At 36.6% G+C, this 26,009-nt stretch overlaps 1 protein-coding gene across 10 annotated transcripts in view; it reads left to right on the plus strand.

Annotated features, from left to right (window-relative positions):
• Positions 1 to 25,052, plus strand: part of PHF3 (PHD finger protein 3) — a 101,397-nt gene extending 76,345 nt beyond the window's left edge. For 8 of the 10 annotated variants that reach the window (XM_061427112.1, XM_061427115.1, XM_061427113.1 and 5 more), the window contains 10 exons: positions 467 to 614; positions 697 to 853; positions 2,117 to 2,233; positions 3,386 to 3,517; positions 4,097 to 4,232; positions 6,604 to 6,799; positions 7,897 to 8,044; positions 10,314 to 10,403; positions 12,405 to 12,600; positions 12,813 to 15,656. In XM_061427112.1, coding sequence (XP_061283096.1) covers positions 467 to 614; positions 697 to 853; positions 2,117 to 2,233; positions 3,386 to 3,517; positions 4,097 to 4,232; positions 6,604 to 6,799; positions 7,897 to 8,044; positions 10,314 to 10,403; positions 12,405 to 12,600; positions 12,813 to 14,917 — 3,425 coding nt within the window. In that variant the 3' untranslated portion in view covers positions 14,918 to 15,656. Of the gene's footprint in view, positions 1 to 466; positions 615 to 696; positions 854 to 2,116; positions 2,234 to 3,385; positions 3,518 to 4,096; positions 4,233 to 6,603; positions 6,800 to 7,896; positions 8,045 to 10,313; positions 10,404 to 11,173; positions 12,354 to 12,404; positions 12,601 to 12,812; positions 15,657 to 17,454 lie in introns of those variants that run through there. The other 2 variants (XM_061427120.1, XM_061427122.1) reach the window with 2 other exon arrangements.
• Positions 25,053 to 26,009: the final 957 nt, after the last annotated feature.

Consider the following 26,009-nt stretch of genomic DNA (forward strand, 5'->3'; position numbering starts at 1 on the left):
CAGGGGAACTTAGTTTCTAAGTAAAACTCATTTAGAACTTTTTTTTTTTTATGTATAATTGCCATATAACATTAGTTTCAGTTGTACCATATAATGTTTTGATATATGTATATATTGCAAAATGGTCCACTGCAATAAGTTTAGTTAACATCTGTCATCATACATAGGTTAGAATTTCCTTGTCAAGAATATTTCAATGTGGGATATGGATTCTGATCTAATGATTTAAAAAAAGGGATTTTTTTTTTTTTTTCTCGTGGCACATGGGATCTTAGTTTGCCAACCAGGGATGGAACCTGCACCCCTGCAGTGGACACACACAGTCTTAACCCCTGGACCACCAGGGAAGTCCCTAAAAGTAGTGATATTTAATCAGTCAGCTCTGTTATAAACTTATATTGTACATTAAAAAGGAAAATATTTTTTTAAAAGCAGCTTAGTGAGTTTTGATATCCATTTAAATTAGGTGCTCATGAGAAGCAGGAGATAAAGAAGAAGAAAACTGAAAAGGGACTGCCTGGTGTGCATCCTCCAGCCGTTCCTGCTTCCAAGCCTTCTGCAGACCAGATCCGACAGAGTGTCCGGCATTCTCTAAAAGACATTCTTATGAAAAGGTAACACACATTGATAATGTAGAAGATTGAATAATGTACGCTTCATGTATTTGAAAAATAATTGAGTTATTCTAATTTTAAGACTTACAGACTCAAATTTGAAGGTACCAGAGGAAAAGGCAGCAAAAGTTGCCACAAAAATTGAAAAAGAGCTTTTCTCTTTTTTTCGGGACACAGATGCTAAATATAAGAACAAATATAGAAGTTTGATGTTCAATTTGAAAGATCCTAAAAACAACGTAAGTATATATATATATATATATTTTTTTTTAACGTAAGTATATTTTGTTCATGTCTGGACATTTATGTTCCCAGCTTTCCTACTGAGCACATACACAACACGTAGGGGTTAATAATTTAACACAATAGATCTATAATTTATTTCTTGAAGTGAGACCAGTAATTTTAATAAAGTCTTCTGCTATTGAATTGAGTTACAAATTCTGCACAGTGGTGACTAGTGTTATACAGTGTCTTTTAAAATATAAAATACTAAATATGTCTTAACCTGATTTATGTGAATTCTTTCCTTTATGTCCTTTGTTTAATCCAGGTCATTAAAAAATTGATTCCTGTGTAATCTTCAAAAATCTGTTAAGGAAAATTTTATAACACTATAATTAATACTTTCTGATTTAAATTTGAAAGTAGAGCTACGCTGCTTAAAATAATTTACATTTTGATAAAAAGATAGCTTTTAAAATATTGTTATTAATTTAAAAATGACTTTAATTTTAAAAATCTTTTAGCAATGGAGTAAACTTTAATTGAATAACTGATCTTTTCCTAGGGTTTTTTTATTTGGGACTTAAGAGACTGTGGGTGTAGATTCAAACTCCTTAAATATTTGCTTAAGTTTTACAAGGTTTTCACATGAGTCCAACAATTTGTGTAATGATACTTGCTGTAAGTGTGATATGAGATATTTTCTTGAAGTCTTCTAACTACTACTTAAGAAAAATCTTCATGTAAATTCTGCTGTCATGGTCCAGGGGATCAGATACTTTTTGAATTATATAATCTAAAAACTTTTCTTCAAGTAAATACTTACTTCCTTTAGGTTTTTTCTTGTAATTGGTTCTTTGCTTGGGAGTTCCCACAAAGCCTGTTAGGGTTCAAAGATGAGAAGTTTTAAGAATACGAAAGACTGTGTTCAGTAAAGTTCCTTTAGGCAGTAGCTTTTATGTAGTCGTGGGTTGGCTGTTGTGATAGTATGTGTCCCTGGGAAGACTTAATACAGTTTTGGATAGATGTTGTAAAAACTTCACCACCATACATGCTTCTCCATTATGTGTTGATTTTTATACAAAATGTTTATTTTGCTGCCTTATTTGATGTTTCTAGAACACAAGGCTGTTATTTATTTTATTTGTAGTAGGTGATATGTGAATCATTAAACATTTGTAAATCAGATTTCAAAATTGCATCTTTATGATGTTTCTATACAGCAGCTTCTCCTTTTAAAAATGTTTTCTCTCCTTCCCATTTTTAAATACCTCCAGATATTATTTAAAAAAGTGCTGAAAGGAGAAGTAACCCCTGATCACCTTATAAGAATGAGTCCAGAAGAGCTAGCTTCTAAAGAGTTAGCTGCTTGGAGACGAAGAGAAAACAGACATGTAAGATTATCTATGAATATGTGTTTGTCTATATTAAAACGTACATTTTTTAGCCACAGAGAAAAGGTATATACACAGAGGAAATTAAACTCAGAGTACACAGTTACAGACCTTTTGTTCTGTACTTCTCATTACTTATCCTCCATTACTGCTAAGTTGCTTCAGTCGTGTCCGATTCTGTGCGACCCCATAGACTGCAGCCCACCAGGCTCCTCCATTCATGGGATTCTCAGGCAAGAGTACTGGAGTGGGGTGCCATTACCTTCTCCGCATCCTCTGTTAGCCTATTCTTAAATTTTTTCTGTTTTCTTTTCTGTTCTGCTTTTTCCTCATTTTCTCGTTATCAGCTTACATAATCTTATATTTTGTAAATCAGAAGGGTGGAAAAATTGGTCAGTCTATTCTCACTCACATTTGCACATTTCACAAACACAATTTGAAGATTATGAATTTTGGTAATTTGTACAGCCAAATTAAGTCAGAATGAAAAAGTTTATGTTTATAACCCCATAATATTCAGTTTCAAATACCAAATGCTTTGAAAAATAAGGGCTTCTTTTTCCCCTGTTACAAATTTATTGATAAAATGTGATCCTGAAGTGTCATGTATGAAAGTTCATAGTCACAGAAATACTTTTTGTTAAGTGACAGTGTTCCAGATTTAACTTCTGGGGAGTGTTAGAACATCAGGTTAAGAACCTAAGAGGAACTTGTTCTCATTTATTTCTCTGTGGCAGCTGCTAAAATAGTAGATTAGAAAGCAGATTTTAAATGTAAATATTATGTTTCATCACTTTGCAAATAACATTGCACTTCAGTTGCCTCCAGTTACTATACATTGACCTGGAGAAGGAAATGGCAACCCTCTCCAGTACTCTTGCCTGGGCTATAGTTCATGGCGTTGCAAGAATCGGACACGACTGAGCGACACACACACACACACACACACACACACACACACACACACACACTATATATTGAAACCTTTCTGGGCTGAGATATGAGGTCTCATTCTTAAAACCCTAGCACTTAAAACAATCTCTGACATTTGCAAGTACTCAGTATATATTTGTTTTTTGACAGACAAACTAAAGGTTAAAAACCATCTATGATTTTAATTGTAAAGTATTTCTTTAAAATATTTCCTGTTAGACCATAGAGATGATTGAGAAAGAGCAGAGAGAAGTGGAAAGACGACCTATCACAAAAATAACACATAAAGGTGAGATAGAAATTGAGAGTGATGCTCCAATGAAAGAACAGGAGGCAGCCATGGAGATTCAGGTAAATGATGATGATAAAAATAGCATGTTGTATAGTGCCGAAAACATGAGGATTCAGAAAAGGTTTATTTGCCTAATATTCTTAAAGCAGAAAAAATAATTTTTTAAACTGTGTTTATTAGAGTAGTTTGATGGTTTTTTGAGAGTGTTTAAAGTATTGTTTCTCTCTATGAAGCGTACAGACCACCTGCATCAGACACAGACAGTTAAACACTTGATAAGGTAGATTCTTAGGGTCTTTATGATTTAGAAATTTTCTTAGTAGGCCTTAAACTCTGTAGGTGCTTCTTAGGCAGACTGTACTTTGAGATCTGGTGTGACTTTTCTTATTTTCAAACATCAGTGAGGTAATAATATGAAATCTTATTTGAGGCCTTGGAGAATAGGAATGTTTGAGTTTTTACTCCATTTTATGTCATAATTAACATCTAGCACTTATTTTTTAAAGAAATAGTGAGAAACAACATATGACTGGGACAGTTTCATTTTGGGGAAAAAATAGCAGTATGAAATACAAGTTCATATATAACTGAGACCAACTTTTTTCTGTTAACCTAATTTTTACTTTTACTTTTGTTAGGAACCTACAGCTAATAAGTCAATGGAGAAGACAGAAGGATCTGAAAAACAAAAAGGAGAGGTTGACTCGATGTCTAAAGATACCACTAGTCAACACAGACAGCATCTTTTTGATCTTAACTGCAAAATTTGCATAGGTAATTGGAATTATTTCTTCCTAAAATCTTGCTTTCATTTTGAAATGTGGACACTTGTGATTTAAGTTGGCTTTTGTTTCCCCAGTGTTGGTGTGAGTCAGTCTATGACTTAAAGGGTAGTAGTGAAATCAGTTTAGTGAGTAGTAACTAGCATTTCAGAACAAACAAAAACAAAATGGGAAACATCACAGTGAATTACACTGATAAAGATAAGTGCAATTTTGAGAGACTATGTTGTTCAGTCGCCCAGTTGTGTCTGACTCTTTGCTACCCCATGAACTGCAGCATGCCAGGCTTCCCTGTCCTTCACCATCTCCCGGAGCTTGCTCAAACTCCTGTCCATTGAGTCGGTGATGCCATACAACCATCTCATCCTCTGTCGTCCCCTTCTCCTCCTGCCTTCAATCTTTCCCAGAATCAGGGTCTTTTCCAATGAGTTAGCTCTTCGTATCAGGTGGCCAAAGTATTGAGTTTCAGCTTCAGCGTCAGTCCTTCCAATGAATATTCAGGACTGACCTCCTTTAGGATAGACGGTTGGATCTCCTTGCAGTCCAAGGGACTCTCAAGAATCTTCTCCAACACCACAGTTCAAAAGCATCAATTCTTTGGCTCTTGGCCTTTATGGTCCAACTCTCAACATCCATACAGGATTACTGAAAAAAACTGTAGCTTTGACTATATAGACCTTTGCTGGCAAAGTTATGCCTCTGCTTTTTAATATGCTGTGTTGGTTTGTCATGGTTTATCTTCCAGGGAGCAAGCGTCTTAATTTCATGGCTGCAGTCCCCATCTGCACTGATTTTGGAGCCCAAGAAAATAAAGTCTGTCACTGTTTCCACTGTTTCCCCATCTATTTGCCATATTACAAAAAACTCCACACATGCATACGTACATGTATTACACACATTACAAACACACGGGTATTTGGAGTGTGTATGTATGTTTATGGATCATGATGTAAAGTATACTTTACAAATTACAATGAAAACTACTGAAAACCTTCTTTGGTAAGCCATATTAAAGATTTTAGTCTTTTATCTAAGAGCAGTGGATAGTGATTGAAGGGTGTTTATCAGGGGAGTGACATGATCAGATTGGAATTTTGAAGATTTCTTTGACTTTGAGTAGATATTATGGTGAAGGAAGCTAAGTTGTAGACCTTTATGCACTGGTGCAAGACGGAGATGAAATGGTTTTATTTAAAGTGGATGCATTGGAGGTGGAGGTGAGTAAGCTTTGAGATAATCAGGTAATACTGATAGAATGTTGGAGACTGACTGGATTTAGGGCATAAGAAATGGGGATGTGGAGAAAAGAAAATGGAATGTGTTGAGAAAGTTTATATTCAGTTTATTGGGAGCGATGGAGGATTAATCGTTTTTTAAATTAACTCTAGAGTTGTTACTCTCAGTTTTAATTTTTTTACTGTGGTATGACTTTGTTCAGTGAGATGAAAGATTCTTTAGGTTAATCCGTATGCTGTCCTCCATCACTGTATTAGAGACCGACTGAAATGTATTATAAATTTGGGAACTTTCTGATAATAGAAATAATGTCTTCTAGGAATGGTGTGTTCATATTTTTACAATGTATACAATGGTAAAGACTTAAAGACAGGATGTTTTTAGATATTGTTATCCCTGAAGAAAGCTATCTTATAGTGTCATAGTATTTTTAGTGTACTCATTAGTTTGTTTTGTCTGGGAAAAATCTTAGTAATTTTTCTATTATTTTGAATCTATTAATTTCTATTAATTTTAATGATTAACATTGTAACATTTATAATCAATGTAATATTTAATATTGTAATATCTCAGATTTAATGGTAGCCCACAATACATTTGTTAAACACTACTAGACTTGACCTATTTTTAGAAAGGTGGAATGATTTTTTCTTGTGGTTCTGTAGGTAAAACTAGTGTCATTTTCTAAACTTTACTAGTGTTTTTCATTCTTAGTAAATAATTAAGTCACTTTGCAGTATGCATATGTCATGAATTGCTGTTGTATGTAATATGATGTAATATACAGATTTGTTTTACTTGGTCTTCACATTACCTCTCAAGACTGTTCGAATTTGGTATAGTTTAGTTTAAAAAATGTTTGCTAGGGGATCAGACTACCTGTTTTAGGGTATGGTTATAATGTTTCCTTTTCAAAAGCTTGTCTGAGTTGTTTAAGGTTCTCTTTTTCCACATCAATAAGAGAGTGTGTTCCATAAATCATTGTGAGAAATGATTATAGTTAAAAACTATCCCCAGTATGCAGCAGTGCAGTCAGGGAAAGTGAATAACTCTAGAAGTGAAAATGGATAAAGTTACAGAAATTTCAGTTTACAAAAGTGGTCTATTTTCATGTTTTCTGGCTTTAGGTCGAATGGCACCACCTGCAGATGATCTTTCTCCAAAAAAAGTGAAAGTTGTTGTTGGCGTGTCTCGTAAACATTCAGACAATGAAGCAGAAAGTATAGCAGATGCTTTGTCTTCAACCTCAAATATTTTGGCCTCTGAATTCTTCGAAGAGGAGAAACAAGAATCTCCAAAGTCAACATTCTCTCCTGCTCCACGGTAATTTTCCCTTCGTTATAAATTCTAATCTTTATCTCTCTTTGCTAGTTTGTACTTGGAAGTCTTCAGAAGCAGAAAAGTGACATGTTTCTTAAGATGGTAACTGTACCTTCCTTTATTTTCAACTAATTGAGATTTTTAAAGACTCTAAAAGTTAGAATTGAATATGTGCAGACTTGACTTTCGGAGAAGGCAATGGCACCCCACTCCAGTACTCTTGCCTGGAGAATCCCATGGACGGAGGAGCCTGGTAAGCTACAGTCCATGGGGTCGCTAAGAGTCGGACACGACTAAGCGACTTCACTTTCACTTTTCCCTTTCATGCATTGGAGAAGGAAATGGCAGCCCACTCCAGTATTATTGCCTGGAGAATCCCAGGGACGGGGGAGCCTGTTGTTCTTCTGTCTGTGGGGTTGCACAGAGTCGGACATGACTGACGGCAACTTAGCAGCAGCAGCAGACTTGACTTTAAAGCTCTCTTTCATTATATTAGTCCTAAGAGGCAATAAATAAGTCTAAGAAATAAGTCTTTCCTAAAAGGCAAGAATTAAAGAAAAATTGCTTGCATTTCTCTGGACCCCATTAGTCCACCTAAGCCAGTCTAGAAGAAAATCATGTAAAACATGAGTATGTTAATATGAGTGTGTTTTATGAAGTGAAAATATAAACTCTTTAATCATAGCTTTATGTACTTTGGCCTTTTGATTCATTTATTTACTTTGGCTCTGCTGGGTCTCTGTTGCTGCATGTAGGTTTTTTCTAGTTGCAATACATGGGCTTCTCATTGTGGGGGCTTCTGTTTGTTGGGGAGCATGGGCTCTAGGCATGCAGGCTTCAGTAATTGTAGAGTGCTGGCTTAGTATTTGTGGTGCATGGTCTTAGTTGCTCTGCGGCATGTGGGATCTTCCCAGACCAGGGATCAAGTGTGTGTTTCCTGCTTTGGCAGATGGATTCCCAACAACTGGACCACTAGAGAAGTCCTACTTTGGCCTTCTTGATATGCTAAAGTAGAAATAATTGATGAGCAAGTAGAATATACATTTATCATGAGCAGATCTTTAGGCTGAAAATTTCTTAATGTCATTTTTTTTTTTTAGCCCAGAGATGCCTGGAACTGTTGAAGTTGAGTGTACCTTCCTGGCTCGATTGAACTTCATCTGGAAAGGTTTTATCAACATGCCATCTGTAGCAAAATTTGTTACCAAAGCCTACCCAGTATCTGGTTCCCCTGAATACTTGACAGAGGTATTGTAAACTTTTCTGCTCTTCTATGCCTGGGTTGACATAAATTTTATAAGACATAAATCTTACATATGCCTGTTTTCTTTTAAGACTAAGATAAACTCTTCTTTGTATTAGAATGAAATTAATTTAAGTCAGTGTAATATTGCTTATCTAATCTATCAACTGTTTCTGAAGGCAAAAGGCAAGGAAACTGCATAATAAAATAATAAAAATATTTATTTTCATTCATGGTAAAAGTATTTATTGACAGTGACTCTTAAACATTGAATTAATGTAATTATAAGTTCACAAGTAGAGTTTCAGAACTATAGAAAGTTGTTCTCTGAAAGTTTTAAATCCATGTCTTACTCTTTCCAAGATGTACTCACTATATCAATTAAAAATTAATGGATATTTTGCATGGATATCTAAGTTTTTCTTGAAATACAGACTTACATAAAGATTAACATGTTTATGGCCTCCAGTGCTAGTCTGTTGGGAAAACTTTTCATTATTAACAAGTCTTCTGATTCCCCTATTGCTTGTATTTCCACAACTTCATGACTATGGTTCTTACCTGCCCATTTCTGTGAATGAGGTAAAGACCACAGTTGAGCCTTGAGTAACATGAGTTTGGACTACTTGGGTCTACTTATATATGAATTTTTTCAATAGTGAATACCACAGTACCACATGACCTTCAGTTGGTTGAATCCTCAGATGTGGAACTGTGAATACAGAAGGCCGACTATGTGTTACACTGAGATTATCTACTGCACAGAGGATGGGCACCCTTAATCCCCATGTTGTTCAAGGGTCAACTGCCTAGTTGAAACTTTCCAGCTAGTTGACAGTCCTGAGGTCAGTGACCGTGGTTGCTGCAGTGGTGCCCTTGGTTGATTTTATACCTGAGACAATAGGAAAGGACTAGTAAGCAGCATTTGTGGGAAATAAGCAGCTGTAGTACTATAGTATATACAATATTATATCAGTAATATGATAAATGAGAAAGTACGACTTTTTAAAATTCTTTTGAATAGTTTGTACTTTTCTGTGTTTATGCAAAAAGGAAAATAAATCAGCATATGTGTACTGTATTTTTGTTGAGATTACTTTTTGCTATTATGCTATTTAACATTAAATTTTCTATCCATTCTCAGTCTGCTGACCATAAAGGCAAAGTTTTCAGTGTTTTATAAGACATAAATCTTACATATGCCTGTTTTCTTTTAAGACTAAGATAAACTGTTCTTTGTATTAGAATGAAATTAATTTAAGTCAGTGTAATATTGCTTATCTAATCTATCAACTTATTTGTCTAGTTGTGTTTTTGATTAATAAACAACTTAGTTATTACTTTTGCATATAGTTCGCTTGGGAAGTAATAGTTTAAACACATTGATTTTATACGAAAAAAATTCAATAGACCCATTATGCTTTTCTTATAGCATAATTAGTCTTCTAAATGTCTAAATCAGTCCACAGTGAAAATAACGCTTCTTTTAAATGAATAATTAAATCCTAAACTATGGAAACCTTTTAATTTTAAACAAAACTATTATTCTTTTTTCTGAGCCAGTTTATATGTGGTTGTTTTTCAGAACTCCACCTCTGCTTCCTACTTACTTCTAGTGTGATTTGGACTAAAATTCTAAATAAACTATTTAAAGCAATTAATTATTTAAATTTAATTGAATTAATATTGATTATGATTTTTCTGTCTTCATCAAAAAACAAATATACTGATTAAAGTTTCAAATATTCTTAACTACATACCTCATAATTGATTTTATATATAGTCCTCTTTTCTTAGATTGGGCCTTTAAAAAAAAATGAACCTTGCATTATTACAATATTATTCTCTTCTGTGCAAAAGTATACTGTATAGTTAAACTTGATAACTGCTGAAATCCAGCTGTTAGTGATTAAGGCATACCCCAGTTCACTATCACCAAAAAAAAAAAAAAAGATGGGGAAAACAGTGCCCCCTAATATTCTGAAGTCTGCTGTATTCTTCCTGGGTTGTCAGAATGGGATGCTGGCACTGCTGCTTTTTCTTGACCTGAGATTCTTTCTTAATTGTATTTGAGCATCCACCTCAGTTATTTGGAGTTGACATTTGAGGTAAAGCCTAATTGCTCTCCCTATATTTTCTTATATTCATTGATGTATTTTATAATCTTTTTTTAAATCATTTTTCAAATTAGTCTTAGAGCTAAATTTGTATGAAGTATAGATATTATAATGAAGATAAACTGTATACATTGATCACCTTCATTTTTTACCACAGGACCTACCAGATAGTATTCAAGTAGGTGGTAGGATATCACCTCAGACAGTTTGGGATTATGTGGAAAAAATTAAAGCCTCAGGAACCAAGGTGAGGAGCACTTTTTCTCTCTACCAATATGTGAAAATATTTGAAAAGTAAACCACTGAGATTTCTTATGCAAGGTCCCCTAGGGAGGACCTATATTGACATAATATGCCATTGGCTAAGGCTCAAACCCATTATTCCTTTAGTTTTGTTTTTTTTTTTCTTTTCCCACTTTTGGTATGCTGTCTCAGTGATTTCTATCATTGTTTTGAAAGGAATGTTTTAGAATAAGTATTGAGATTCATTCTGGAATGTTGCCTTGCTTTGATTATAGACATTTGTTTTGGTTGGGGCACAGGCTAAGCTGTTGAGACAGAGATCCTAAAATACAGTGGCTCAAAAAAATAAACTTTTCCTGTTATGTTAGGTAGGTCCGTAATTTAGAGTCTTTCAGTTGTTAGATCATTCATGGATTGGGCTCTTCTGTCTTATTGTTTTTAAGACTGTGGCCCTTAGCAATCAAGCAAAGTCAAAGCTGATTTATCAGCTCCAAGTGGGGGAAAAAAGAAAAATGGCTGTTGAGCTGTTTTAAAAGCAAGACCTGGAATGTGCAGTTTTCTTTTCACTTCCTCTAACTGCCATTGGCAAGAGCTTATACTCTATTAGGCTGGGAAGTATGATCTGTTGGATGGCCATGTGCCCAACCGAAGGTTTAGAGGGCTCTCTAGTAGGAAATGAGGAGGATAGATACTGGGATATAGTTAATAACCTTTACAGCAATATTTCTCTTTTTCTTTTCTCTCTATATCTTCTATCATTTCTTTAACTCATAGAACACTGCTACACAGGAATATTTAATCATTAGAAGAAATCATTTTTCTCTCCAAGGATGTTAATACTCAGCATGTTACAGACATTCAAAAAATAAATCTTGAATAAATGAACTTTAATTTTTTTCTCTTATGATCAGAAGTCTTTAGTAAGGTTAGTAATCAAAATGGATGCTCTTTAGCTGAAAATAATTTTTTTTTCTAATATAGATTGTTGAATTTAAACTGATACAGTGTTAGAATACAGATAAAACTTTGAAGCACTATAAAAAAGTTTTATTTATTTGCTTTCACTTTCTTATGATAGTGAAAGTCAGGAAAAGTGTTGGGAAATATTACTCTTGGACATTTGGGGAATTGCTCTTCATCTGCCCCTTTATTATCGCAAATAACGGCATAGTGTGCCTCCATCTAGAACTGACCAAGACACTGTCACAGTTATTGCCTCCAGATAAGGGCATTCGAGGTGACAGATCTAAGAGTTGGAGCCTTAGTCCAGCTCACTCACTCTCCTCCTATGGTCTTGCATCAGTTTAGGCTTTGTGGTTGACCTGACTCCACTTTTTGATTGTATACTTTCATGAAAAAACATCTGTTTTTCATTCTACCAAGTTAACACCAAATTGGGACAATTTTTTTTTTTTTAAAATCTGAAACAAAGCCGAGAACTCAGAGGCAAGCAAATAAGTTTCTGAGTATGCCAAATGATTTTATAAAATTTATGGCCTATGTGTATTTGAGGTCATTTCACTCAGCCCCCTTTATTCCTAGATTCAGTTCCTGTAAGTTGGAATATCAGTGGACTTGTGCATTTCTCTGTGTTTGTAATAGTGGGGCAGTGGTGGTGGCTGCTATTAATTTGCAGTGTGCTGAGAATATAGACAGCCGTCTGTAAAAGTTATAACATTGGAAATAGGACTTGGTATAGATATCAAGACATGTGGCTTCAAATACCTTCTTTGCCACTGATAAGTGTGTCACCTTGAACAAATTAATTACTTTAGGACTGAGTTTCTGTGAAACACTTTCAGATGAAACATATCCACCTCTGGATCAGCACAGATCTTTTCCTAAAAGTTGTTTCCTTATAGTATTCATATCTGCATTTAAGTTGGTAAGCCATGTTATTACTTGGTGTCAGAAAACATAATAGATTTTTATAATTGAGAATGGTATTTAAAACCAAGCTATTGTTTAGGTTATTATTTTTATTATTTGTTATTTTCTTGAATAGGAAATTTGTGTGGTTCGCTTCACACCTGTGACTGAAGAAGATCAAATTTCTTATACTTTGCTGTTTGCATACTTCAGTAGCAGGAAGCGCTATGGAGTGGCTGCTAACAACATGAAGCAGGTCAAAGACATGTACCTTATCCCTCTGGGCGCTATGGATAAAATCCCACACCCTCTCGTGCCCTTTGACGGACCTGGTAGGTATCTGTTTAATTAGTAGAATTTGAATGAAATGGGGTGAGAGGGCCGGAGTGGGAAAGCTGAGCCTGCTTTCCTTCTTGGGTCTTGGCCCTCAGGATCTGCCCAGACAGGAACAGGCACCTGTTTAGGAGACTGTAGTAAGCAGAATTTTACTCTTTATTATAATGGTTGAAAATGACTCTCGATTGATGTTTTTGATTCTGTACAGGCCTTGAATTGCATAGACCTAATCTGTTGCTGGGCTTGATTATTCGTCAGAGGCTGAAGCGGCAGCACAGTGCTGGTGCTGGTGCTAGTCGCACAGCTGAGACGTCTGACAGCGCACCGGTGACAGTGCCACCTGACAAGAAAAGCAAGACAGAAGTATCCACAGAGGGGGCAGCAGAGGAAGAAAGCGACTTTTTTAATTCTTTTACAACCGTATTACACAAACAGAGAAATAAGCCTCAGCAAACTCTTCAGGAAGACCTTCCAACAGTCATTGAACCTTTATTGGAAGTCACCAAACAAGAACCACCAAAACCTTTAAGATTCCTTCCTGGGGTCTTGATTGGCTGGGAAAATCAACCTTCTACTCTGGAATTAGCAAATAAACCTCTTCCTGTGGATGATATCCTTCAGAGCCTTTTGGGCACCACTGGTCAAACGTACGAACAAGCTCAGTTAGGGACAGAACAAAACACTCCTAAAGAAATTCCATTTATAAATGAGCAAGCTAATCCAAAAGCAGGGACGATAGATACAGGAGAAGCAACTGGTGGTGAAGCCAAGGAAGTGAAAGTTAAAGGAGATAGCCCTTCAGAATCGACAGATAATGCAATAGGAGAAGAGACGTCTGCACTGGGGGTCTCTTCAGTTTCTGCTGGGCCTTTGACAAGTCTTAGTCTCAGAGGTAAACCACCAGATGTTTCTACAGAAGCATTCCTAACAAATTTATCAATTCAGTCAAAACAAGAGGACACTGTGGAGAGTAAAGAGAGAGTGTTAAAACAGCTGCTACAAGATCAAGAGAATAATTTACAAGATAACAGGACTTCAAATACTAGTCCTCCCTGTAGGTCTAATGTAGGGAGAGGAAATGTAGATGGTAACGTGAGTTGCAGTGAAAATGCTGTTACTAACACGACAAGGGCCCCGCAGTTTATCAACCTTAAAAGGGATCCTCGGCAAGCAGCTGGAAGAAGTCAGCAGGTGACTACTCCTGAAAACAGAGAAGGAGAAGGCTGCCGTCATGGAGAGAAGCCGCCGCTGCCTGGCCCATCGCACTTAACTGAGCAGAGCAGCGTGGAGGAGAAGATGCCTTCTGTAGAAAAAAGCCCCTGTGTTCAGCACAATGACGATTCAGGAGCTGTACAAGACTCACCATCAGTAGAAAACATACAGTCTTCTCAAGTGGAACAAGCAAAACCCTTACAGGAGATTTTAATGCAAAATATTGAAACTGTGCACCCATTTCGAAGAGGATCAGCAGCAACAGCATCTCATTTTGAGGTTGGAAACACATGTCAATCCGAATTTCCTTCTAAAAGCATCAGTTTCACTTCGAGAAGCACCAGCCCCAGAACAAGTGCAAACTTTTCACCCATAAGGCCGCAGCAGCCCAGCCTTCAGCATCTCAAGTCTAGCCCACCTGGGTTTCCATTTCCGGGACCTCCTAATTTCCCCCCACAAAGCATGTTTGGATTTCCTCCACATTTGCCACCCCCGTTACTTCCCCCTCCAGGCTTTGGCTTTGCCCCAAATCCCTTGGTTCCCTGGCCACCTGTTGTCCATCTGACTGGCCAGCCGCAGCGTATGATGGGTCCCCTCTCACAAGCATCAAGGTATCTGGGCCCACAGAATTTTTACCAAGTTAAAGACATTCGGAGGCCGGAACGGCGCCATAGTGACCCGTGGGGTAGGCAAGACCAGCAGCAACCGGACAGACCATTTAACAGGGGCAAGGGGGATCGTCAGAGGTTTTACAGTGACTCACACCACCTGAGACGAGAGCGCCACGAGAAGGAGTGGGAGCAGGAACCCGAAAGGCACAGGCGCAGAGACAGAGCCCAGGACAAGGACAGAGACAGGAAGGGCAGGGACGAAGGTCATAAGGATAAAGAGCGGGCACGGCTGCCTCATGGGGAGCGCGGGGCAGACGGCAGGGCGAACAGGGAGAGCAGAAGTGCAGACAGGAAGCCCGACAAGCCGAAGGGCGAGGACCAGGAGAAGGACAAGGAGCGGGAGAAGAGTAAGCATAGAGAGGGAGAGAAGGACAGAGACAGGTACCACAAAGACAGGGACCACGCTGAGAGAGCTAAGAGCAAGAGGTAAAGCCAGCGGGCGGCTGTAGGGGTGCATTTAATAACTGTTCAATGTCGTGTCTTTGAAACTTCATGACTGCCTGCTAGGATCTTTTGTGCCATCTTTTGAATTTTTAATATTGGTGGTTTGCAGAAGAATAAATTGTGTGTGTTGGTGCAGAGTGCTCTGTACCAGTGCTCATCATCCCTTCTTCATACCAACAGCCCTAGTTACAGGAATTAATATTTTTTTAAATTTACATTGCTGTATATTCAAAGATTTGTTTTATTAATATGCAATAAAGGCTTAGAAATTTTAGTTTTATTCCTTAATTGGTAAATATGGTTAACTGTGGAATATATTTACCACCTCTAGTGAATGTCCTTTCTATAATGACTAATTTGAGAGTAATGTGTACTCTGTAAGTTTGTTTTAAATTGCACTGTTTTTAAAGAAACTCTAGAGGAGCAACAAAAAGCCAAGCAACTTCATAATCAGATTATATTAATCATTTTGTTCAGCAGTTTTTGACCAAGAATCAAAGCCCAAGGAGTACATGTATTGCTTTTAATCTGCACTCACTGAAGGCGTTTATTATTGTGCTACAGCTTTGTGGTAGTCCATTATTATTCTTTTCTTTTTGGCTCTTCAGAAACTTGAATACTTAAGCTTGTACATGATTTTGTGTTTTGCTATCCTTTTTACTGTAAAATGTAAATATTTTAAGGGATATTTTGATTCTAAATATGATAAAAGAATTTCTCACCTATTTTGTGTGTGTGATTTGAAATTCAGTAGTAAAAGAGTTTCTTCTTTGAGGCTTTAAATACCTTTAGACATTGTTTTTCTGTTACTCAACTTATAGGTTGAGTAAGATGAGGGGAAAAATGATTTCTTTATCTTAGATTATAGACTATTGAGATAAATCATGTAGTTCTGATGAGACTAGAATTTAGAGCTACTGCTGAAAAACTGCAGCTGTAATCCAATTTATAGGTATGTTTCTGAAAACTGGTGCACCATCAGAATTTGATACACTAATTATTGTAAGACCATAGGACTTTTATTTAAGAGAAACATGTGAATCTCTTTGTAAAATGTGTAATTAGCCCTAGCTTGTTTGGGGAGTAAATAATTATAATGTTGTATGCTCATTTTTCTTGAAAGCACAGGTAGGCTATTGTTAATCCAAACCTAAATTTATTTCCACCCTAAATTGCATAATACTATATTGATTGCTTTAAAGTAGTAGCTACCAAATGATGCTAATCCTTGAGACCAAAAGGAGAGAAAGAAAAGCCAGTATTTTTATTTACCTGTATTAGTGAAGAAAAATACACATGACTTCACAAAATTAGGAAGATAAGTTTATTTTCCTAAAAAGTTTACAGATAATGGGTTTTGAAACTGAATCAGCCTTGCTGTTTTTAACTGGAGAGAAAATGAGTGGAAATTCAAAACCAAATCATTTTGTCTAATTTGCAACAATTTGAAGTCCCTTTTTTTTGTCATCCTTATCCGATGAAATTTATCATCACCTGGAGTCTGAAACAGGCTTGCCTGGTGACTCAGATGGTAAAGAATCCACCTGCAGTGCAGGAGACTTGGGTTCATTCCCTGGGTTGGCAAGATCCCCTGGAGATGGATATGGCAACCCACTCCAGTGTTTTTGTTTGGAGAATCCCCATGGACCGAGGAGCCTGGTGGGCTACAGTCCATGGGGTCGCAGAGTTGGACACAACTGAGGGGCTAATCACAGCATACAGCACAGGTTCTGAAACAAGAGGATTTGTATTTAAATAAAATTGTTTTTGTTTTTTTTTTAATTTGCACTTTTTCTTTTGGAAACTAGCTTGTTAGAAAACAAATCAGTGCAGATTAAAAAAACTAAGGTCAGTCAGCTTTTGCATCATTATGAAGAAATTGTTACTAAGGTTTTACCAAAAAAAAAGCCCCCAAACCAAAGAAACCTTAGGTTTTTTATTTCATAACTGGTTCCTGGCTGCCCCCCACCCCCCCACCCCGCCCCATACCAAAATCCATGGATGCTCAAGTCCCTTATATAAAAGGGCATAAATTTGCATATAACCTATGTACTTATATACTTCACATCATGTCTATCTAGATTACTTATAATTTTGTAAGTGTAATACAATGTAAATACTATGTAAATAGTTGTAAATATGAGGCAAATGCTATGTTAATAGTTTCCAGTGTACAGTAAACTCAGGTTTTAGTTTTTGGAATTTTCTGGAATTTTTTCCCCCCATCTGATGTTGAATTCAAAGATGAAAATCCACAGGTGTGGAAAATCAACAATTTATATCTCAGTAAAGGTGCTTTCACTGATCCAACTGATCAGACAGCAGGTTTCTTCTGCAAGATACAAGTAAAGAAGAATGGGTTAACCACCTGAGGAAAGCCTTTAAGTCAGTTTTTGATTACTCTTAGCAAATAGTTTTTATACGTATAGCTGGGAAATGTAAAATTCTTTGTTCATGTCTAGTAGAATCATGGTAGATTCCATATAGCTCTCTGTTAGTAATGACCATCCTCTGGGATTGCAGGGCTACTGAATGCTGGAACCAGGTCTCTTAACCCCAGGGACTGACTACTGTGGAGAGTAAGTATGGATATATTGAGTATTTTGAGGGTTTTGTGAGAAAAGAAAGGGAAAATGAGAAAAGTTTTCAGTGAGGAGCAGTAGCTCCAAAGCCATTCTCATGCTTTGTCTCACCTACCAACCTCCTTACACAAACTAGTGAAAGTCATCTCTCTGTTTCTCCTGTTTTAAGAAAAGCTTGGTCTTTAAAAACAGTTTGATGCTTTAAAAAATTTATAACAATCTTATGATAGTTTAAACACTTGTTAAGTAAAATGTACCAGGATGTCTCAGCGCTTACCAAGTCCACTCCTTGTAATCCTTGTGTCCATAAGAAAGCTTCCATGTACCCTCTGTGGGTCAGACCTCATGCTGAGTGCTTTATGTGAACCTTGGTCAGCCTGCAAGGTGAAGACTTACCTTAGAGCTGAGGAAACTGGTACTCAGAAACCGGTACTGCCCTGAGGTTATATTGCTGTTGTCAGAACTTGAATCCTAGCTCAGTTCTACTTTTTCTCCGAAGTCCAGTGGTGTGGTTGTGCTCTGAGGCTGGAGAATGGAAGAGGGACAGAAGCCTTATGAGTGCACTTAGCTTTCACAGCCTTTTTTCCTGCTGTCTCATCTACCTGTGGACCACCCATGCCTCAGAATGAGCAAGAAGACATGGCCGAAAGTCTATGGGTTCTGTACAGATGTGCAAAGTTTGTATTCATTTCAAACCCTCATTTGCCAGTCCTCTTTTATTAGTTTCCTTTTGCTGCTGTGACAAATTATTACAAGTTTAGTGGCTTGAAATCACACAGATTGATCTTACACTTCTATGAAGTAAAGTCTGATGTGTTTCTCTGGTGTCAGAGGGTGCATTCCTTATCTGGAGGCTTTGAAAATAACTCATTTCCTTTCTTTTTCCATCTTCTGGAGGCCACCCGCCTACTTTGCTGCATAGCGCCTCTGTCTTCCAGATCAGTGACATGAGTTTTACTCTCTGCCATGTCTGACCCTTCTTATTTCCTGTTCCACTTTTAATGACCCTTGTGAGCACAGTGGGTCTATACAGATAGTCCAGGACAGTCCTACTTTATGGTCCACTGATTGGCAACTTGAATTCCATCTGTGACCTTAATTCTCCTTTCCCTGTGTAACCTAGCCTATTTATACATTCCAGGGATTGAGATTTACAACTTTGAGGGCCATTATTTACATTATTAACTTGCTTAAATTGTAGTGAACGAGATCTTAATTACAAGTCTTTTGGAGTTATAAAACATCTCGGTTCAGTTCAGTCGCTCAGTCGTGTCCAACTCTTTGTGACCCTATGAATTGCAGCACGCCAGGCCTGCTTGTCCATCACCAACTTCCAGAGTTCGCTCAAACTCACGTCCATCTAGTCGGTGATGCCATGCAGCCATCTCATCCTTTATTTTCCCCTTTTACTCCTGCCCCCAATCCCTCCCAGCATCAGAGTCTTTTCCAGTGAGTCAATTCTTTGCATGAGGTGGCCAAAGTACTGGAGTTTCAGCTTTAGCGTCATTCCTTCCAAAGAACATCCAGGACTGATCTTCTTTAGAATGGACTGGTTGGATCTCCTTGCAGTCCAAGGGACTCTCAAGAGTCTTCTCCAACACTGTGGTTCAAAAGCATCAATTCTTTGGCGCTCAGCCTTCTTCACAGTCCAACTCTCACATCCATACATGACCACTGGAAAAACCATAGCCTTGACTAGACGGACCTTTGTTGGCAAAGTAATGTCTCTGCTTTTGAGTAAAACATCTAAGGCCATGTAAATGCTTAAAAGTTAAGGAAAAATACAAACAGTAGAGAAGAAAATGGAGTGACAAGCTTCTTGAATATTAACATGTTTTTGTATGTGTGATAACATAAAAGTCAAGTGTTGATTATGTTTATTGCCCTTTGTGGTCATTAGTAAGTAGCAACCTGACCTAAAGTTTTTGAGGAATCTGAGGAGATGGATATAATGCAACTGATGTGTTCATACATTGAACTATTTGCTTTAATAAGACCTGGTTCTTCATCAGCAAGCTCCTAGAATGCACAGAACTTGATTTATGCCCAGCCACTGTTAAAAATACTGAAAACAGCTATATATAACTTTACCAGTTAATAAGTAGTTTGCTTTCCAAAGCAAATCATGAGTAAAATTGGTTACTTCTATTATGAAGGTGCTAAACACCCTGATTTTTTGATTTGTTTCATAAAGAATTTCATTAATTCATGTGTAGAGCAAGAGGGTACAAAACACAAAAATTATGTAAATAGCTAGAAGTAATTTCTTGGCTAAGGTGTTTCAGCTTACTTTAAAAAATGTTCTCATGTTTATATTCATCACTTTTGTTACAGAAGCATCATGCCATTTGTAGTAAAATTATCTGAAAGTTTTTTATTATTTTTATTTTGTGCTGGAAAAGCATGTCACATAGGAAATCATCCTCAACACCGTCATCACTTTAGGATAGCAAAAACAAATGTTGATAATTTACCACATGAAATTTTGGATTTTAAGGTGAAAAAATATTTTAACCATTTTGACCTATGAATTTTACCTACAGACTTTAGGTTGCAATTTTCAGTCTTGTGCCTATTCTTCAGGCATTTGCTCAATTCTTGGAATTCAGTGGTGAGTAGTACCCTATTCAGTGCTTGCAGTGAGGTATAGAAGGCATCTGAATGTAAGATGCCAGCTGTGAGAAGCAGCAGTTCTCAAAGATAACTAGTTTCAAGACCCCTTTATATTCTTAACAATTATTGAAACCTCTAAAGAGCTTTTGTTTTTACAAATTGTCTATACTTAGCATATTAGAAATCAAAATTTTATCATGAGCACTTTTTAATTTTTTAAATTATTTATCTTAATTGGAGGCTAATTACTTTACAATGTTGTGGTAGTTTTTTTGCCATACATTGACATGAATCAGCCACTGGTGTACAGGTGTCCCCCATCCTGAACCCCCCTCCCCCTCCCTCCCCATCTCATCCCTCTGGGTTGTCCCAGAACACCAGCTTTGAGTACCCTAATTGTAAAAAGAAATACTTGTTTGACAGTAATCTCACTCTGTGTTAATAACATTTTATATAACATAACTTCCAAGCTAAGTCAATTTAGTTAATACAGTGGTGGTTTTCATATTTGTACATCTCTAACATCTGACTTAAGATGGCTGGACTCTCTTCTGTATTTAATGTTTAGTAGTAGTGTCATTTTGTTCAAAATATGATGAAGGAAATCTGACTTCCCATGGATTTGTTGTTGAGAAAGGAATCACTCTTTTTGTGGATTCCCTGAGAATATCTAGGGGTCCTCAGGGGTCCTTCAGCTATACTTTGGGAGGTGACTCTTTAAAGAAAAACCCAATGTGAAGGGTGTGTGATTTAGGCAAAGCCTTCATAACCTTCCTAGAACAACTTTCTTGCCTTTATGCATAAAATGTGTACATTTAAAAGTCAACTATCAAAAAGAATTTATTTAGAGCATTTGTGATCTCAATAATTCCAAAGTTAAATGGTATGGACTAAAGCAAATTTATGGCAGTTTTTCAGCATATGTTGGAGTTGTGTGGTTTCTGTTAAAAAACAAAACTTTTGAATCAGTGCATAGAGACTTTGCAGTTTTGCCTTACATTATATTTTGCTCACACATTTTCTAATGTTGATGGTAATAGTATGTATGGGGGCATTTGTATCTCATCAAATGACACGAAAGTTCTTAACTTTCGTTCTGGAGCTTTTCTAAACTAGCTTTCTGATTGCAGTATAGGGGCAAAAGTAAGTAAAAAAAAAAATCTCAGATTTTGCAGTGATAAACTGTTCACTTAGCTTGTTTGTATAGACTGGAATCTGAACAGGCAGATTTTGCTTTTTAATAGCACTCGGAAGTTAAATGTGCATCAATCCTATGTGTGTAAAATCTTTTCTCCATTTAATAGATAACTATAGAGTTTTTCTTTTCAACTTTACACATGCTCCTTATTACTAAGATTTTTTTCCTCCTTACTGTCGTGTTCTACCTGTTAGTACTTTCTGTCAGTCATGTGCTGTCAGGTGGTTTTTTTGGTGGCAAAATTGTCGTAAATCCCAAACTGAAAATGATAAGTAACAACAGCAATGATAACTACCTCCCAGTCTAAATGGAGAGAGGGGTGCAAATGTTTACAATTATGTTAGTAACGGATGTTTGGGCAAAATGGACTTCCTCAGTTATGCTTTTAAAGGTACAGATATCAGGACAAAAATTTTGAATAACATTATTCAGAACCTGTTTTAAGCTCAATTTGGAGACTTGTAGAATTGAATGCTGCTAAGTCATGTCCGACTCTCTGTGACCCCATAGACGGCAGCCCACTAGGCTCCTCTGTCCCTGGGGTTCTCTAGGCAAGAACACTGGAGTGGGTTGCCATTTCCTCCTCCAATGCATGAAAGTGAAAAGTGAAAGTGAAGTCGCTCAGTCGTGTCCGACTCTTAGTGCCCCCGTGGACTGCAGCCTACCAGGCTCCTCCATCCATGGGATTTTCCAGACAACAGTACTGGAGTGGGCTGCCATTGTCTTCTCCGTAGAATTGAATAAATGTAAATGAAGTTTAACTTAAATATTTGATCAGTCATATAAGTACATGGCTTAAAATGTCAAGAAATTCTACAGGTTTATAAACAAAACCCAACAGTGTTAGCACTGCTCTCCAGAAGTAACTGCTTTCAAATCTGTTAGACGTTTCTTAGGATATTTGCCTTTATATTTGTGAGTGACATGTATATGCTATTTTTTTTAACTTAAAAAAATGAATATTTTTTGATAACTTGCTGTGGAAGACAAAGATTTAACCTTTAACAGCCAACTCTCCTTTCCCCCGTTTTCTGCCTCCCCACAATCACTCAGTGATTTTTGGCTTACTTAGGTCCATATTCAAATTTCACATTATTTCAATTGTAACTATTCATAGCTGAGCCATGTAATAGACTATGATATTTCCTTTCTTAATAATTTAAATTTTTCCTTTGGTTAATACCTTTTACCTTTTTCTTATTTTTCTTTCACTAATTTATTCTCACTTAAATTTCATTTAAAAACAATTTACAGATGAATAAACACTAATGGAGTGAAAACCAGGACTCAGATAAATTGGATGTTGGATAAAATGACCAAAGTCTTTTCTTCAGCTATATTTTATAAGCTTATATAAAAAGAACTGTTAAAAAAAAAAAAAAAGAACTGTTTTCTCCACACCCTCTCCAGCATTTATTGCTTGTAGACTTATGGATTGCAGCCATTCTGACTGGCGTGAAATGGTACCTCATAGTGGTTTTGATTTGCATTTCTCTGATAATGAGTGATGTTGAGCATCTTTTCATGTGTGTGTTAGCCATCTGTATGTCTTCTTTGGAGAAATGTCTATTTAGTTCTTTGGCACATTTTTTGATTGGGTCATTTATTTTTCTGGAGTTGAGCTGTAGGAGTTGCTTGTATATTTTTGAGATTAGTTGTTTGTCCGTTGCTTCATTTGCTATTATTTTCTCCCATTCTGAAGGCTGCCTTTTCACCTTGCTAATAGTTTCCTTTGATGTGCAGAAGCTTTTAAGTTTAATTAGGTCCCATTTGTTTATTTTTGCTTTTATTTCTGATATTCTGGGAGGTGGGTCACCCTCTTACACTGTTGGTGGGAATGCAAACTAGTACAGCCACTATGGAGAACAGTGTGGAGATTCCTTAAAAAACTGGAAATAGAACTGCCTTATGATCCAGCAATCCCACTGCTGGGCATACACACTGAGGAAACCAGAAGGGAAAGAGACACATGTACCCCAGTGTTCATCGCAGCACTGTTTATAATAGCCAGGACATGGAAGCAACCTAGATGCCCATCAGCAGATGAAAGGATAAGAAAGCTGTGGTACATATTCACAATGGAGTATCACTCAGCCATTAAAAATAATACATTTGAATCAGTTCTAATGAGATGGATGAAACTGGAGCCTATTTTACAGAGTGAAGTAAGCCAGAAAGAAAAACACCAATACAGTATACTAACGCATATATATGGAATTTAGAAAGATGGTAACGATAACCCTGTATGCGAGACAGCAAAAGAGACACTGATGTATAGATCAGTCTTATGGACTCTGTGGGAGAGGGATAGGGTGGGGAGATTTGGGAGAATAGCATTGAAACCTGTATAATATCATGTATGAAACGAGTCGCCAGTCCAGGTTCGATGCACGGTACTGGATGCTTGGGTCTGGTGCACTGGGACGACCCAGAGGGAGGGTGGTGGCGAGGGGAGGAGGGAGGAGGGTTCAGGATGGGGAGCGCGGGTATACCTGTGGCGGATTCATTTCGATGTTTGGCAAAACTAATACAATATTGTAAAGTTTAAAAATAAAAGTAAAAAAAAAAAAGTAAAAAAAAAGAACTGTTAACATTTAAAGTACTTCAGGTAATAGAAAACAGTTGATTCCAGTAAACAGTATGCCAGAGAAATAACTATCAATACATTCATATATATATGTATTGTATACTTAAATTACTAATTTGTTAACCCAGTCTTATTCATCAGCATTACAAACATTGTATCCTGATTTAATTAACTCATTTTTTTTTTTTTTGTATCCTAAAAAAAATACATCTTTAATTTTCCCAGCAAAATTTCTTTTAAAAATCTCTTGAGTAACAATATTTACCTTTTGGCCATATTCAAAGCCTCCTAGATAACAAATACCTTCATAGTTTAAAGCAACACATTTTTTGTTTGTATCAGTATCCTCAGAATTAGGTTGCCATCTAGGTAGGCTTTAATAAGAGCCTGATTTTGAATTATGATTAAATGATGCCATTTATTACAACAGAATGTCCCATTGCTATAAATCATAGATACAGAGATACTTAATCTCCTAAGTTAACTGCTATTTTCAAGGTCTGATTGTGGAGGCCAATTGCTAGAAAACCATTTTCTTCATTTTGAGCTTTTCCTATCCATACAATTAAACCTTCAGTTTCAGTAGTACCAAAATTTAAGGATCTGAACTGAAGATTTCTCATTCTGTAATCTGGATCAATGTATTTAATGTAAGGATTAGCCGTGCATTTTGCAGTTGAAAAGGAAGTATTGTTTTCACAATACCTTCCCACCCAACCCAGAGCACAAACAACTGTAAGAAAATAATTGGTCAGGTATACATAGAGATTGGTGGAGGCAAAGATTATTCAAACAGTACAGACTGGTCACATGTGTTTCCAGCTCAATGTGGCAAGCAGCTACAAGAAAAAGTTATGCCATTTACTATATATTTACCCCCTATTTTTGCACACATTGTATCCACAGGCTGTCCCATCACAGTCACCTACATTTGAGCCACCCTTTGCTCCTAATTCAGTTAATTGTAATTCTTGATTATTTATAATAACTTCCCAGACACAACCTTGAAAACCTATGGGTTCATATGCTGTTGCCATGGGATTTATAAAATTTAAGGATGATGTTTCTTCAATGTAGATATTTGGCAAAACTAATACAATATTGTAAAGTTTAAAAATAAAATAAAATTTAAAAAAAAGCAGTATTTGTGTCCAGGGAAGCTCATTTTAGTCTTGACATTTTCTTTCTTTTTTTTTTAATATAAAACTTGTTGATAATTTTTAATGAAAATTTGTTTATAAAAATGAACTAAAAATTAATACAGAATGTTAGTAATTCCCTTAAAATGAGTAACACTTTTTTTTTTTTTTTTTAGGTAAAACTTGGGTTGGCTATAATTTGTTTTTTTTTTAACTTTACAATATTGTATTGGTTTTGCCATATATCAACATGAATCTGCCACAGGTATACACGTGTTCCCCATCCTGAACCCTCCTCCCTCCTCCCTCCCCATACCATCCCTCTGGGTCGTCCCAGTGCACCAGCCCCAAGCATCCAGTATCGTGCATTGAACCTGGACTGGCGACTTGTTTCATATATGATATTATACATGTTTAAATGCCATTCTCCCAAATCATCCCACCCTATCCCTCTCCCACAGAGTCCAAAAGACTGTTCTATACATCTGTGTCTCTTTTGCCGTCTCGTATACAGGGTTATTGTTACCATCTTTCTAAATTCCATATATATGCGTTAGTATACTGTATTGGTGTTTTTCTTTCTGGCTTACTTCACTCTGTATAATAGGCTCGCTGTGGTACATATACACAATGGAGTATTAGCCATTAAAAAGAATACATTTGACATTTTCTGTTAAATTTATCCCATCCAAATCCAGGTAGCTTTCTGCACCATCTCTTCCTGCTTTAATCACATGCCAAGTACTTCTATTAATAGTACTTTTTGGAGAGTTTCTAGAAGGATGGTTCTGTCACCAAGATTGTAGCTGATTTGAACAGAACCATTTACTAAAGAAATACGTAAAAAATCACCTCCCTCGCTTCATTAGAGCAGTTCTTCAGAGTGATTTCACAGTCCTGGCTCCCAGGTTTGAAGTCCTCAGAAAATCCATCAAATAAAAGTGGAGAAAGAAAGAAAA

The sequence above is a fragment of the Bos javanicus genome, chromosome 9 (genome assembly GCF_032452875.1).
Source record: "Bos javanicus breed banteng chromosome 9, ARS-OSU_banteng_1.0, whole genome shotgun sequence".
Lineage (NCBI taxonomy): Eukaryota > Metazoa > Chordata > Mammalia > Artiodactyla > Bovidae > Bos > Bos javanicus.